The sequence below is a fragment of the Papio anubis genome, chromosome 1 (assembly GCF_008728515.1).
Source record: "Papio anubis isolate 15944 chromosome 1, Panubis1.0, whole genome shotgun sequence".
In the NCBI taxonomy this organism is placed as follows: domain Eukaryota; kingdom Metazoa; phylum Chordata; class Mammalia; order Primates; family Cercopithecidae; genus Papio; species Papio anubis.
In genome coordinates, this window is record NC_044976.1 from 11,696,980 (window position 1) to 11,710,776 (window position 13,797).

The 13,797-nt window shown below is 45.5% G+C and overlaps 1 protein-coding gene across 1 annotated transcript; it reads right to left on the reverse strand.

Annotated features, from left to right (window-relative positions):
• Positions 1-7,359: 7,359 nt before the first annotated feature.
• LOC100999733 (heterogeneous nuclear ribonucleoprotein C-like 2) lies at positions 7,360-9,369 on the reverse strand. The gene is given in 2 exon segments (XM_031664562.1): positions 7,360-7,383; positions 7,385-9,369. Coding segments are annotated over 2 exon segments (807 nt in total). The 5' UTR covers positions 8,168-9,369.
• Positions 9,370-13,797: the final 4,428 nt, after the last annotated feature.

Genomic DNA, 13,797 nt, shown 5'->3' on the forward strand with positions numbered 1-13,797 from the left:
GTGAGCATGGCGCCTGACGTGTGCTAGCAAATGCTGTTGACCACATGGCGCATAGAACACTATCAGTTCACAGCCACTAATTTGTCAATTTGGGGAGGTCAACATTAGCGGGCTACCAATTATGTAAATAAGTTGGATATGAAAGACATAGCCGTGGTGGTGCTGTGGTCACTCCCTGTGTACTGTGAAGTCCAGTAATCAGAAGAAGTACATGCGGGCAACTTCATTTGTTTCTCGTACATCCCCCACCCCTGCAATTAATACAGACAGGATTCTCAACGTAAGACAATCCAATAATACAGACAACAAATGTCTCCTCTGAACTTTCCCTCCATCCCTCCCCCCTCTCCAGATAGTTCAGTTTAGTGTGACTTCCTAAACATCCTTATGTGTGCATAGAGATGTCTGGGTTTTTTAGTATCTTGGTTTTTTTGGGGTGTTTTGGGTTTTTTTTGAGACAGAGTTTCCCTCTTGTTGCCCTGGCTGGAGCGCAATGGTGAGATCTCGGCTCACTGCAGCCTCCACCTCCAGGGTTCAAGCTATTCTCCTGCCTCAGCCTCCAGAGCACCTGGGATTATAGGCGTGCGCCACTACTCCCAGCTAATGTCATATTTTTAGTAGAGCCACTGGGCCCGGCCGGACGATGTCTGGTTTTATCTTTCCTTATAGAAATAGTGTTTTACTGTGGTATTGATCATCTCACTTTTTTCCACTTAAGTGTAAATCTTGAAGATTTGTCCTCATTCTAATTAGCTGGCATAGAGTAGTTTATAAAACGAATGGTGCACGGTTTAACCTTTGCCTGTTGATGTACATTTATTTTACTATTACAGACCATATGGTACTAAAATTCCTTGTCCACACTAAAGCTTCTCTTTGGCTTCTCAAAGCTTTCCCTGTATTTATCCCATCTCTTCTGGATCAATTTTCTTGTCTCTGATAAATCATTTTCATCAGCTTATGACCAGGCTCTTCACAATCTTTCATTTTGAAAATGAAGCAGACTGGGCGCGGTGGCTCAAGCCTGTAATCCCAGCACTTTGGGAGGCCGAGACGGGCGGATCACGAGGTCAGGAGATCGAGGCCATCCTGGCTAACACAGTGAAACACCGTCTCTACTAAAAAATACAAAAAACTAGCTGGGCGAGGTGGCGGGCGTCTGTAGTCCCAGCTACTCGGGAGGCTGAGGAAGGAGAATGGCGTAAACCCGGGAGGTGGAGCTTGCAGTGAGCTGAGATCCAGCCACTGCACTCCAGCCTGGGCAACAGAGCGAGACACCGTCTCAAAAAAAAAAAAAAGAAACTGAAGCAAAAGGAAAAGAAAGAAAAACTGTGTTTGCTGCCATAGGAGTCTCTAGCTAGCATTCATTTCTTCCCATTTCTAGCAGAATTTCTCTAACGTGTTCTGGGCTGGGCACAGTGACTCACCCCTATAATACTAGTACTTTGGGAGGCCAAGGCAGGCATATTGCTTGAGCTCAGGAGTTCAAGACCAGCCTGGGCAACATGGTGAAACCCGGTCTCTACAAAAAATTCACCAGGTGTGGTGGTGCACACCTGTAGTCCCAGCTACTTAGGGAGCTGAGACTGGAGGATGGCTTGAGCCCAGGAGGTCAAGGCTGCAGTGAGGCGAGATAGTGCCACTGCACTCCAGTCTGGGTGACAAACTGAGGCCCTGTCTCAAAAAAAAAAAAAAAAAAGAATTCTGCACATTCCAATCACGATATCTTAGTCTCTCATATATTCTCAGTATAATTTTCATTATATTCCAAATACACAGAAAAGTCTACTGAGTAATACATAAAACACAAAGTTACTCACACCCAGCTTTATTGTTAACGTTTTGCCATATTTGCTGCAGATTTCCCCAGATGAATCACCTTCCAGATGAGTCTTCCTGGGTGACCCTCCCTTATTCCTGGAGTCTTGTCTCTTACTTTCCGCCCAGACAAAACCACTTTCTTGAATTTGTTATCTATTGGCTGAGCGCGGTGGCTCCTGCTTGTAATCCCAGCACTTTGGGAGGCCGAGGCTAGAGGATCACTTGAAGTCAGGAGTTTGAGACCCGCCCGCCCAATGTGGTGGAACCACATCTCTACTAAAAATGCAAAAATCAAATTACATGCCTGTAATCCCAGCTACTCGGGAGACTGAGACAGGAGAATTGCTTGAATCCAGGAGGCAGAGGTTGCAGTGAGCCGAGATCCTGCCCCTGCATACCAGCCTAGGCAACCAAGTGAGACTCTGTCTCAAAAAAATAAATAAATAAATTCTAATCAGAGACCTCACTCCCTCAAGTCTCTAGGCTCAGATAATTTCCATGTGATTTTTTTCCACACTGTCAGTTTTTGTTTGTTTGTTTGTTTTTGTTTTTGTTTTGAGATGGAGTCTTGCTCTGTCGCCCACGTTAGAGTGCAATTGCACAATCTCTGCTCACTGCAATCTCGGCCTCCCAGACTCAAGCGATTCTCCTGCCTCAGCTTCTCAAGTAGCTGAGATTACCGGCACCCAACACCACACCTGGCTAATTTTTCCATTTTTAGGAGAGATAGGGTTTCACCATATTGGCCAGGCTGGTCTCAAACTCCTGACCTGAAGTGATCTGCCCGCCTCAGCCTCTCAAAGTCCTGGGATTACAGGTGTGAGACACTATGCCCAGTCGGTATTTTCTGTCTTACATAAGATGTTCCAGAAAGAAAGGCAAATATGGAAAGCTGTCTGATTCATTTCATAAGGAGCTGTAACCTATGTTTTAAAAGTGAATAAGGATGTTAGAAGGAAAGTAAATGTAAAACTTACTTGGCAAAAGTTTTCTATTTCTTTTTATTTTATTTATTTTTTATTATTATTATTTTTTGAGACAGAGTCTCATTCTGTCACCCAGGCTGAAGTGCAGTGGCACGATCTCAGCTCACTGCAACCTTCACCTCCTGGGTTCAAGCGATTCTCCTGCCTCAGCCTCCCAAGTAGCTGGGATTACAGGCATCCACCATCATCCCCGGCAAATTTCTGTGTTTTTGAAGTGATGGAGTTTCACCATGTTGGCCTGGCTGGTCTTGAACACCTGACCTCAGGTGATCCACCCACTTGTCCTCCCAAAGTGATGGGATTACAGGCATGAGCTACCTCGCCCAACCTTGAATGGATGAGCTCTTGACTTCCACCCTATCCCTAACACTGTCAATTTTATGATTCAAGAATTTAGTGTGGATATCTGAGATGAATGGATATCTGACACATTCCATTCATCTGGGGAGAGCCAAAAACTTAATCAGGATTAACTGGGTGGAGCTTCAGGAACCCAATCAGATATCACTTGTTGATTGGAAGCTAGCAGCGGATACATGGAGGGGCGGGGGTAGGAGTTGTGATTAGAAAGGTCAATAAAATCTTCTAAAGACACACAGGAGAAACCCAAAGTCTTCAAGCCTGGAGTTACTGCTCGATTCCTCCTGAGGTCTGAGCAACCCGCAAAGTGACTCCAGATCTGGTAAGTTCCTAATTTCTGTAAGGACACTCCCATCTGACCTACAGTCAGCCTGTCTGGGATGGTGACAGTGCAGCCTTAGATGGCACAGAGTTGTATCCTGTTTTTTTTTTTTTTTTTTTTCTCATATGAACAATTTGAAGATTTGAATTTTTTTCTCTAAATGCAGTTTTGTCTTTCTTTCAAAAAATTGGATTGTGCTTTGGTTTATGTCATTTCATAACTGTTCATGGGAGCAGTGACTCATGCCTGTAACCCCAACACTTTGGGAGGGCAAGGTGGGAGGATCATTTGAGCCCAGGCGTTTGAGACAAACCTGGGCAACATGGCAGAAATGCATCTCTACCACATATTCTTTTTTTGACGGGGGGATGGAGTCTCACTCTGTTGCCAAGGATGGAGTGCAGTGGCATGATCTCAACTCACTGCAACCTCCGCCTCCCAGGCTCAAGCAATTTTCATGCCTCAGCCTCCTAAGTAGCTGGTATTACATTCATCTGCCACCATGCCTGGCTAATTTTTGTATTTTTAGCAGCAGTGGGGTTTCACCATGCTGGCCAGGTTGCTCTTGAACTCCTGACCTCAAGTGATCCACCTGCCTTGGCCTCCCAAAGCACTGGAATTACAGCCATGAGCCAATGCTGGTCGGCCTCAACAACAACAACAACAACAAAATTTAAGTTAGGGCATGGTGGCATGCATCTGTATTCCTAGTTATTTGGGTGACTGAGGTGGGAGAATCACTTGAGCCCAGAAGATTGAGGGTGCAGTGTGCCATGCTCACACCACTGCTGTACTCCAGCCTGGGCAACAGAGTAAGACCCTGTTAAAAAAAAAAAAAAAAAAAAGAAAGAAAAAAATCTTAACCAAAGAGTATCTTTCACCTTAATCTTAAACCAGTCACATCCTCATTGCAACTCTTCCACCTGGATGGAGACATGGGTGTGGGGGTGCATGCCTGTAATCCCAGCTACGTGGAAGGCTGAAGCATGAGAATCGCTTGAACCTGGGAGGTGGAGGTTACAGTGAGCTGAGATGGTGTCACTGCATTCCAGCCTGGGCATCAGCTTCCCCCACTCCAAAAAAGTTAAATTATACCACCCAGGTGATCATTCGATACATGAAGATTTCTACTGCGTTTTCTTAGGGACTGTCATGTGTGTCTTTGTAAAACTGTTTCAACTCTGAAATATTTTGATAAATTTGATGTGGCCAAGGATCCCTCAACAAAGATACTTTCAAGTTTTTTTCTTTCTGTCTAATGTCAGGAAGAGATTCAACCCTTCCCTATCTCACACTCAGGACAATGAAGGACACATATTAGTAAAACTCCATGTTTGTGGAGTGAATCAGTGAATGAGTCCTGGACTTTCACCCTATCCATAAATCTTTCACTTTGATGGATGAATGTCTAATTCAATCAGTTAACCTAAAAGAAAGCCAAAAATCCAATCAGAATTAACTGGGTGGGGCTTAAGAAGTCTAATCAAATCTAGTTCTCTCTCTCTTTTTTTATTTTTATTTTTTTATTTTTTGAATCTAGCCTATTTCTCAAACTGGAGTGCAGTGGTATAATGTCAGCTCACTGCAACTTCTGCCTCCTGGGTTCAAGCGATCCTCCTGCCTCAGCCTCCCTAGTAGCTTGGACTACAGGTGCACACCACTGCACCAGGTTAGTTTTTCTAATTTTAGTAGAGGTAGGGTTTTACCATGTTGGCCAGCTGGTCTCGAACTCCTGACCGGAGATGATCCACCATCCTCAGGCTCCCAAAGTGCTGGGATTACAGGTGTGAGTCACCGTGCACAGCCAAAGTGGTTTATTTTTATTATGTGTAAGAGGTGTGTATTGGAAACATCTGTCTTGTAAATGATGCATAACAATGTCACATAGATTTCAAAGCTTCTCACTGAAATTTTCAATAATGAGGCTGGGGTGGAGGCTCACACCTGTAATCCCAGCACTTTGGGAGGCCAAGGCAGGTGGATTGTTTCATTCTAGGAGTTCAAGACCAGACTGGACAACACAGCAAAATGCACTGTCTTTACAAACAGTCAAAAATTAAAAGATTAGCTGGTCATGGTGATGCATGCCCATGGTCCCAGGTACTTGGGAAGCTGAGGTGGAAGAATCCTCTGAGTCTGGGAGGTCAAAGCTGCACTGAGTGGAGATCCCAGCACTGAACTCCAGCCTGGGTGACAGAGCAAGTCACTGTCAGAACGAAAGAAAGAGAAAGAGAGAGAGAGAAAGAAAGAAGGGAAGGAGGGATGGAGAGAAGGAAGGAAGGAAGGAAGGAAGGAGGGAAGGAAGGGAAGAAGGAAGAAGGGAGGGAGGGAAGGAAAGAAAGAGAGAGAGAAAGAAAGGAAGGAAGAAGAGAGGGAAAAAAGAAGGGAGGGAAAGAGGGAAAGGAGGAAAGAAGAAAGAGAGAAAGAGAAAGAAAGCTTAAATAATTAAAAGAAAACACATAGAAACCGTTCTAGGGGTGCTCCATGAATGTTCCCAACCAGCTAATTTGTAGGAACTGGGAATGTAGGCATGTAGGCTTGTGACACTCCCATTCCCATTGTTTTAGAATCTTGAGTAATTAGAAATTTCCCCCAAAGGTGGGAGGGATGAACTTTCAGGCTCCTCCATGCTCACTAGTCACTGGCTGGAGCACTGGATAGAGAGGAAGGGCTAGTGCGGGTCCTGCCTCGTCACTGCCTGGGTGACGCTCATGCTGATGCAGCAGAGGCAGAATGCTGGCTTTGTGGCCATGAGTACAGAGTAGAATTGGAGTAAACTGAGGACTCTTTCACCCTCGCCAGAGCAGTGACTTTGGCCCTGGGAGAAGATGAGATTGCAGGGGCTTGGCCTGAGAGTGATGCCTTTTCTCTGGACATACATGAACTTTCATGCAGATTGGTGAAGATGGCGTCGGACTCACCCAGACTCCTGGGCTGGCCGGTGAACCTGCTGAGGACCAGGCGCCCCTGTGTCCACCTGGAGGAGCTTCCATGAACCTTTCCCCCAGCATGTTCTTGGAGGCCTTCAGCAGGAGGCAGCTGTGAGGCTTCCCTGAAGCTGTTGAGAGCCTGGCCCTTCCGCCCTTTCCCTCTCCTGAGGCCTCTGATAAGGTGTTTGTCCTGGGTCAGCCTTCAAGCTGTGCCCCGATGGACTTGATACACTACTTTACCCAGGAGTTGCGTCTCAGGTGAGGAGGAGGTGGCCCAGTTGGGGCTGCCTGGGGAGGAGCCCAGGTGACCAGAGAAGGACCAGATGGGTCATAGTCTCTAGAGAGCCCAGAGGAATGCTTGCTGGTGGGAGGAAAGCTCAGGAGCCTTGGCCATTCATGGCACGCTCCTCAGGAAAGGACTGCTCACCACCCAGCGTCCATGAGTAACAGAAACCTCTCCTCTGTAGTGGCACTGAAAGCACCACGAAAAATGAAGTGGGCGGGCATGGTGGCTCACAATGTAATCAGCATTTGGGAGATGAGCAGGCTTAGGTCATGATAAGGAGTCAGGAGTTCGAGCCCAGCCTCTCAATATAGTCAAACCCCAACTCTACTAAAAATACAAAATTAAGCTGGGCATGGTGGTGGGGAGCCTGTAATCCCAGCTGAGGTTGAGGCAGAATGTTTGAACCTACGGTGGAGGTTGCAGTCAGCTGAAGATCCATAACACTGCACTCCAGCCTGGGTGACGAGGAAAATTGTCTCAAAAAAAAAAAAAGAAAGTGGAACTGGGCAGGATCAAGGGGAAAATAGGGTGGAAAACAGTCAAGGGAGAAAGAAGGGAGGGGAGCAGCTGCTATCCGGGATCGTGGAGTCATCCTGGCCATTGGCGCCGTCTCTCTTATCCTCTCTTTCTCAGCCTCTTTTTCATCATCCTTGATCAACTCCAGCTGCTCATCCGCCCGATCTTCATTATCAGCATCGTCCAGTAGGGGCCGCTCGTCAGCAGAGCCATCTGCGCCCCCCTCAGACTCCAGCTTCACGTGAGCCTCCCCTTTCTTCACGGAGCTGCTGCTCTGCTCCTCTTCTGACGTAGCGTTCTTCGCCTCTACTCCTTCTTTGCTCTGTTGCTTTTCAATGTTTTCCAGGTTTTGCAGGAGAGAAGCCACTTTCTCTTTTATCTGGGTCAACTCCTGCTTGATGGCCTGAAGGTCATCTCCTTTCAACTTTCCAGACTTGTGAGATCCCCTCTGTCCACTCTTGGAACTGAAGCCACTTGTGCGCCTTCCTGAGGTGCTTCCTGATACGCGCGGACGTTTCGAGGGCCCTCCAGCCAGAGCAACAGGAGGAAGAGGAGGGATCCGTGCTGGGAAACTGTACATCCGACCGTAATAATCCCGTTGGAAGTCATAGTCCGGGTCAAAAGAGGAGCCGGACATCTCCGCTGCTGATCGTTTCCCGCCTGCTTTTCGCTGGTTCGCTTTTGGCTCCGCAGCCAGGTTAATGTCCACAACCTGGCCGGCGACCATTCTGCCGTCCTCTCCCGCCACAGCGGCGCGGGCGTCTTTCTCCTTAGCGTATTGAACGAAGGCAAAGCCCTTATGAACGGAGCAGCCCGCGACTCTGCCATACTTGGAAAAGATGGCCTCCACATCAGATTTCTTGACGACGAGAGTGTTGAGATTCCCAATGAACACACGGGAGTTCACGGAGTGAGGATCCGTCTTGTTGGTAACGTTGCTGGCCATTGTGGTTGATGAGAAGGTTTCTCAAAAAGCCAAAACAGGAGGCAAGAGGGAGAAGAGCTTCGATTTTAAGTCTCCTCCTCCCGGGTTCTACGTGGAGAAGCCAACTGCGGCTCGACGTCGGAAATGCGGCCACAACCGCTCAGTCTTCGTCTCTTCACAAAACGGCCCCCAACGAGAATTCTGAAACGACATAAAAAAGGCACAATCACAATTTTTGAAATAAAGACAAAATTGCATTTAGAGGAAAAAATATCAAAACTTCAAACTGTTCATATGAAAAAAAGAGAAGAGACAGGGTATAGATAGCTCTGTGCCATCACAGGCTGCACTGTCACCATCCCAGACCGGCTGACTATAGGTCAGATGGGAGTGTCCTTACAGAAGTTAGGAACTTACCAGATCTGGATGTAGTTCAGAAGGTGCTCAGATCTCAGGAAGAACCAAGCAGTAACTCCAGGCTTGAAGACTTTGGGTTTCTCCTCTGGGTCTTTAGAAGCTTTTATTGACCTTTCTAATCACAACTCCCACCCACGCCTCTCCACGTATCCACTGCTAGCTTCCAATCAAAAAGTGATATCTGATTGCATTTCTGAAGTTCCACCCAGTTAATCCTGATTGGGTTTTTGACTCTCGCAGATTAACGGATTGAACCAGCTATCCATTCTTATCACATATCCATATTCATTTCACGAATCAAGAAATTGACAGTGTTAGGGATAGAGTGGAAGTCAAGAATTCATTCCTTCAAGGCCAGGCGAAGTGGCTCACGCCTGTAACCCCAGCACTTGGGGAGGCCAAGTCGGGTGCATCACCTGAGGTCAGGAGTTCAAGACCAGCCTGGCCCACATGGTGAAACCCTGTCTCCACAAAACACAGACACACACACACACACACACAGAGACAAAACAAAAAACCTTTGAGGACAAAACCTTGTTCACTCATGGTCTATATTTAATGTATTTCCACTAGAAGTGAGAAATTCTCATGGTTTGCATAATATTTTAAAATTATCAATAACTCCAAAGGCATACCTACTATTTGTATTAACTACTTTGTCTTTGACTATATGACAAGCTCTAGTAGGGGTGTATATTACTGTAAATTGTTCTGATATAAACTCTAAAATAAACACAAAAGTATTAACCAACTTTTAAAACAGGAAAAATAGGTTGGGTGCGGTGGCTTGTGTCTGTAATCCAGCACTCTGGGAGGCCAAGGCGGGCAGATCACGAAGTCAGAAGACGGAGAACATCTTGACCAACATAGTGAAACCCCATCGCTACTAAAAATATAAAAATTAGCCAGGTATGGTGGCACAGGCCTATAATCCCAGCTACTCAGGAGGCTGAGACAGGAGAATCACTTGAACTAGTGGGTCGGAGGTTGCAGTGAGCTGATATCTCCTCACTGCACTGCAGCCAGGGCAATAGAGTGAGACTCTGTCTCAAAAAAAAAAAAAAAAAAAAAGAAAAAAAAAAAAAAGGCCGGGGACGGTGGTGGCTCACTCCTGTAATCCCAGCACTCTTTGGGAGGCCAAGGCAAGCAGGTCACAACGTCAAAAAATCGAGACCATCCTAGCCAACATGGTGAAACCCCGTCTCTACTAAAAATACAAAAATTAGCTCGGCATGGTGGCGCCCACCCATAGTCCTAGCTATTCGAGAGGCTGAGGCAGGAGAATCGCTTGAACCCAGGAGGAGGAGGTTGCAGTGAGCCAAGATTGCGTCACTGCACTCCAACCTGGTGACAGAGCGAGACTCCGTCTCAAAACAAACAAGCAAACAAGAAACAAACAAAAAAAAGGTGGAAAAATAAATTCTCAATTTCTATCTCTATGAATTCATCTTCAGAAGTGATAGCATTTCCTGCTTGGCATTTTTCTTCTACATTTTTGGCGTAAGATCTATCAACAAAAAGTATGAACCCAGATTTGTGTAATGGAATATCTTAAACATCAATAGGAGGAGTCAGTAGTTCTGATGCCACACACACACGTGTGGTCTTCTCCATCATCAGTAAACAGCCACAAAGTGGTAGAGTTATGCAGAGTGTAGCATTTGAAATGGCGATTTGAAGGTGACAAGAAAAGGATTTTGTAAGACATCAGTCTACAAGTTGAAAAATGTTGGTTCACGTCACAATAATTTTATTCATTCATTCATTCATTCATGTTATTTATTTATTTATTTATTTATTTATTTATTTATTTATTGAGACCAAGTCTCACTCTGTCACCAGGTTGGAGTGCAGTGGCATGATCTCGGCTCACTACAACCTCTGCCTCCCAGGTTCAAGCGATTTTCCTGCCTTAGCCTCCTGAATAGCTGGGACTACAGGTGCATGCCACTACACCTGGCTATTTTTTTGTATTTTTAGTAAAGACAGGGTTTCACCGTGTTAGCTAGGATAATCTCAATCCCCTGACCTCGTGATCTGCCCACCTTGGCCTCCCAAAGTGCTGGGATTACAGGCATGAGCCACCATGCCTGGCCTGTTGGCATCAAAATTTAATAGGTATTCAATTGCATATGAAACATGTAGGTAAAGTTTATTTCTTTTTTCTTAAAAGCCTTTATTTATTTATAATGTATTTATTAATTTTTTCTTTTTTTTGAGATGGAGTTTCATTCTTGTTTTCCAGGCTGGAGTGCAATGGCACGATCTCGGGTCACTGTAACCTCTGCCTCCTGGTTCAAGTGATTCTCCTGCCTCAGTCTCCCGGTTAGCTGCAATTACAGGCGCAGGCCACCACACACAGCTAATTTTTGTATTTTTAGTAGAGAGGGAGTTTCACCATGTTGCCCAGGGTGGTCTGGAACTCCTGACCACAGATGATCCACCCATCTCAGCCTCTGAAAGTGCTGGGATTACAGGCGTGAACCACCGTGCCCAGCCTAAACTCATCACTTTTAATACCTTCTACATCACATGAGGAAGAAGAGCAGAAACACTTGAGTGCTTCACGAAGGTCAAGGTTGGTATAAGTTTGGGTTCCAATATGATGAATTTCTGCTTCTAGGGAACCAAGCAGTTCAGTTAAAGGAAGGTCAGGAAACTCCAGGGGTTTCTCTCCCTCCAAAGAAAGCTTTACGCATCACCTTAACTTAGAAAGCAAATCTCATCCCTGCGTTGTCACTTAGTAAAAAGGCATACTTTCCTAAAAATGGTCCAAATGTCATTTGGACTGCTTCAAACACAGGAATTTTCTGAACTTCATGTGAAACCCCTCCTCAGAAATATTTTCCTGACTCCAAGGGATTTGCTGATATATTGGCTTGGGGCGTTAACTGGATATGGCAGCCCTGGTATCCACCAACTCTGTACCTAAGTCTGCAATGATCTGGATCTCAGCTTCTCCATTTTTACTTGAGGATATTATAGAAAATAATTTACCAGAGAATTAGTTGAAGTTCCATCAATATGGAGCCATCAGAAATGTCCTGAATCCAGGTGCGGTGGCTCATGCCTGTAATCCAATCACTTTGGGAGGCCGAAGTGGGGGGATAACCTGAGGTTGGGTGTTCAAGACCAACCTGACCAACATGGAGAAACCCTGTCTCTACTAAAAATACAAAATTTGCAGACCGTAGTGTCACATGCCTGTAATGCCAGCTACTTGGGAGGCTGAGACAGGAGAATCACTTGAACCCGGGAGGTGGAGGTTGCAATGAACCGAGATCGTGCCATTGCACTCCAGCCTGGGCAACAAGAGTGAAACACCATCTCAAAAAATAAAAAATTTTTTTAAAAAGTCCTCTAATGCAAACAATGTCTGGGCCAAAAGGCTTAGGTCCAATAGAGACCTGGTGCAAATTTGGACAATTTTCATTCCAATGGTCTGTTTCAAAGGTGACAGGCAACTTGAGAAGGGTTTCCCTGTTTACAACCAACTGAATTTGAGTTTTAATAGTGAGGGGAGCTCCCCTTGCTCTTGTCCCTTCAGCTGTTTTAGCTGCAAACACTTTATTATCCTTTGCATTCTTTTTTTTCAGTGTTGGATACTTTTATGTTCTAGAACTCTCTTAAAATGTTCGCCTATGGTGACCAATTCAGCCATATCAGTAACTTTTTTTTTTTTTTTGGAGGCAGAGTCTCCCTCTATTGCCCAGGCTAGATTGCAGTAGCATGATCTTGGCTCACTGCAACCTCTGCCTCCTGAGTTCAAGCGATTCTCCTGCCTCAGCCTTGCAAGTAGCTGGAAGTACAGGCGTGTGCCACCATGCCCAGCTATTTTTTGTATTTTTTGTATTTTTATTAGAGATGGAGTTTCACTATGTTGACCAGGCTGCTCTTCAACTCCTGACTTCATCTACCCGCTTCGGCCTCTGAAGGTGCTGGGACTAGAGGCGTGAGCCACCGTGCCCGGCCTTTTGTATTTTTAGTAGAGATGGGATTTCACCATGTTAGTCAGGCTGGTCTCGAACTCCTGACCTCAAATGAGCCACCCACCTCGGCCCACCAAAGTGCTGGGACTACAGGTGTGAGCCCCTGCTCCCGACCTGGTAACTTCTTATGTTTTTCAATCAGGTCACCAAGCTGTGGTCGAAATCCATTAATGAGTAAAGTTTTCTGAGCCCTTCAAGTTCTAGCAGGAAATATTCCCTAGCTACTATTATAAGACCAGAATGTTTTACAAAGGAAATTACCATTCTAGACTTGGAATCAAAAACTGACACATCTGTCTTCTGTTCACATGATTCAATAATAAACCAATTGGCCGAATGTGGTGACTCAAGACTAATCCCAGCACTTTTGGAGGCCAAGGCGGGAGGATCACTTGAGCCAGGAGTTAGAGACCAGCCTAACCAACAGAGTGAGGCCCCATCTCTATAAAAACACAGAAATTTAGCCAGCTGTGGTTTTGTGCATCTGTGGTCTCAGCTACTCAGGAGGCTGAGGTGGGAGGATTGCTGGAGCCCAGGAGGCTGAGGATGCAGTGGACTATGATGTACCACTGCACTCCAGCCCAGGTGACAGAGGGAGGTCCTGTCTCAGAAAAATAAATAAATAAATAAATAAATAAATAAATAAATAAATAACAATGGACCAGTCAATCTTTCGTGGGAAGGCAGTGGGAATTGCTGCATCTTTTGGGTCATCCCTGGAAGTAGATCTTGAGGGGATAATAATACTTTCTTCAGGCTTTTTCCACCCTGCTGTCGTCGTTCATTTTTAGGCTTTCCCAGGTCCTAATACATGTGTGTCAACTGATACAAACCAGGTAACCCAGAGTCACAGCCTCCTGCGAGGATTCGAATTTACTCAGGTGCAGTGACTCACACCTGTAATCCCAGCACTTTGAGAGGCTGAGGTGGGAGGATCGCTTGAGGCCAGAAGTTCAAAACCAACCTGGGCAGCATTGCAAGACCCTGTCTCTGAAAAACTAAAAGTTAAAAACCAATAGAAAATAATGGGTGCTAGGGAGGATGTGGAGAAATGAGAACCGGGGTACACCATTGGTAGTTGTGTAAAGTAGTACAGCTAGTATGGAAAACAGTATGGAATTTCCTCCAAAAAATAAAAATAGGATTACCATATGAACCATAAATCTCACTGCTGAATATATATGTATATATGTATGTGTGTGTATGTGTGTGTGTGTATGTGTGTGTGTATATGTGTGTGTGTGT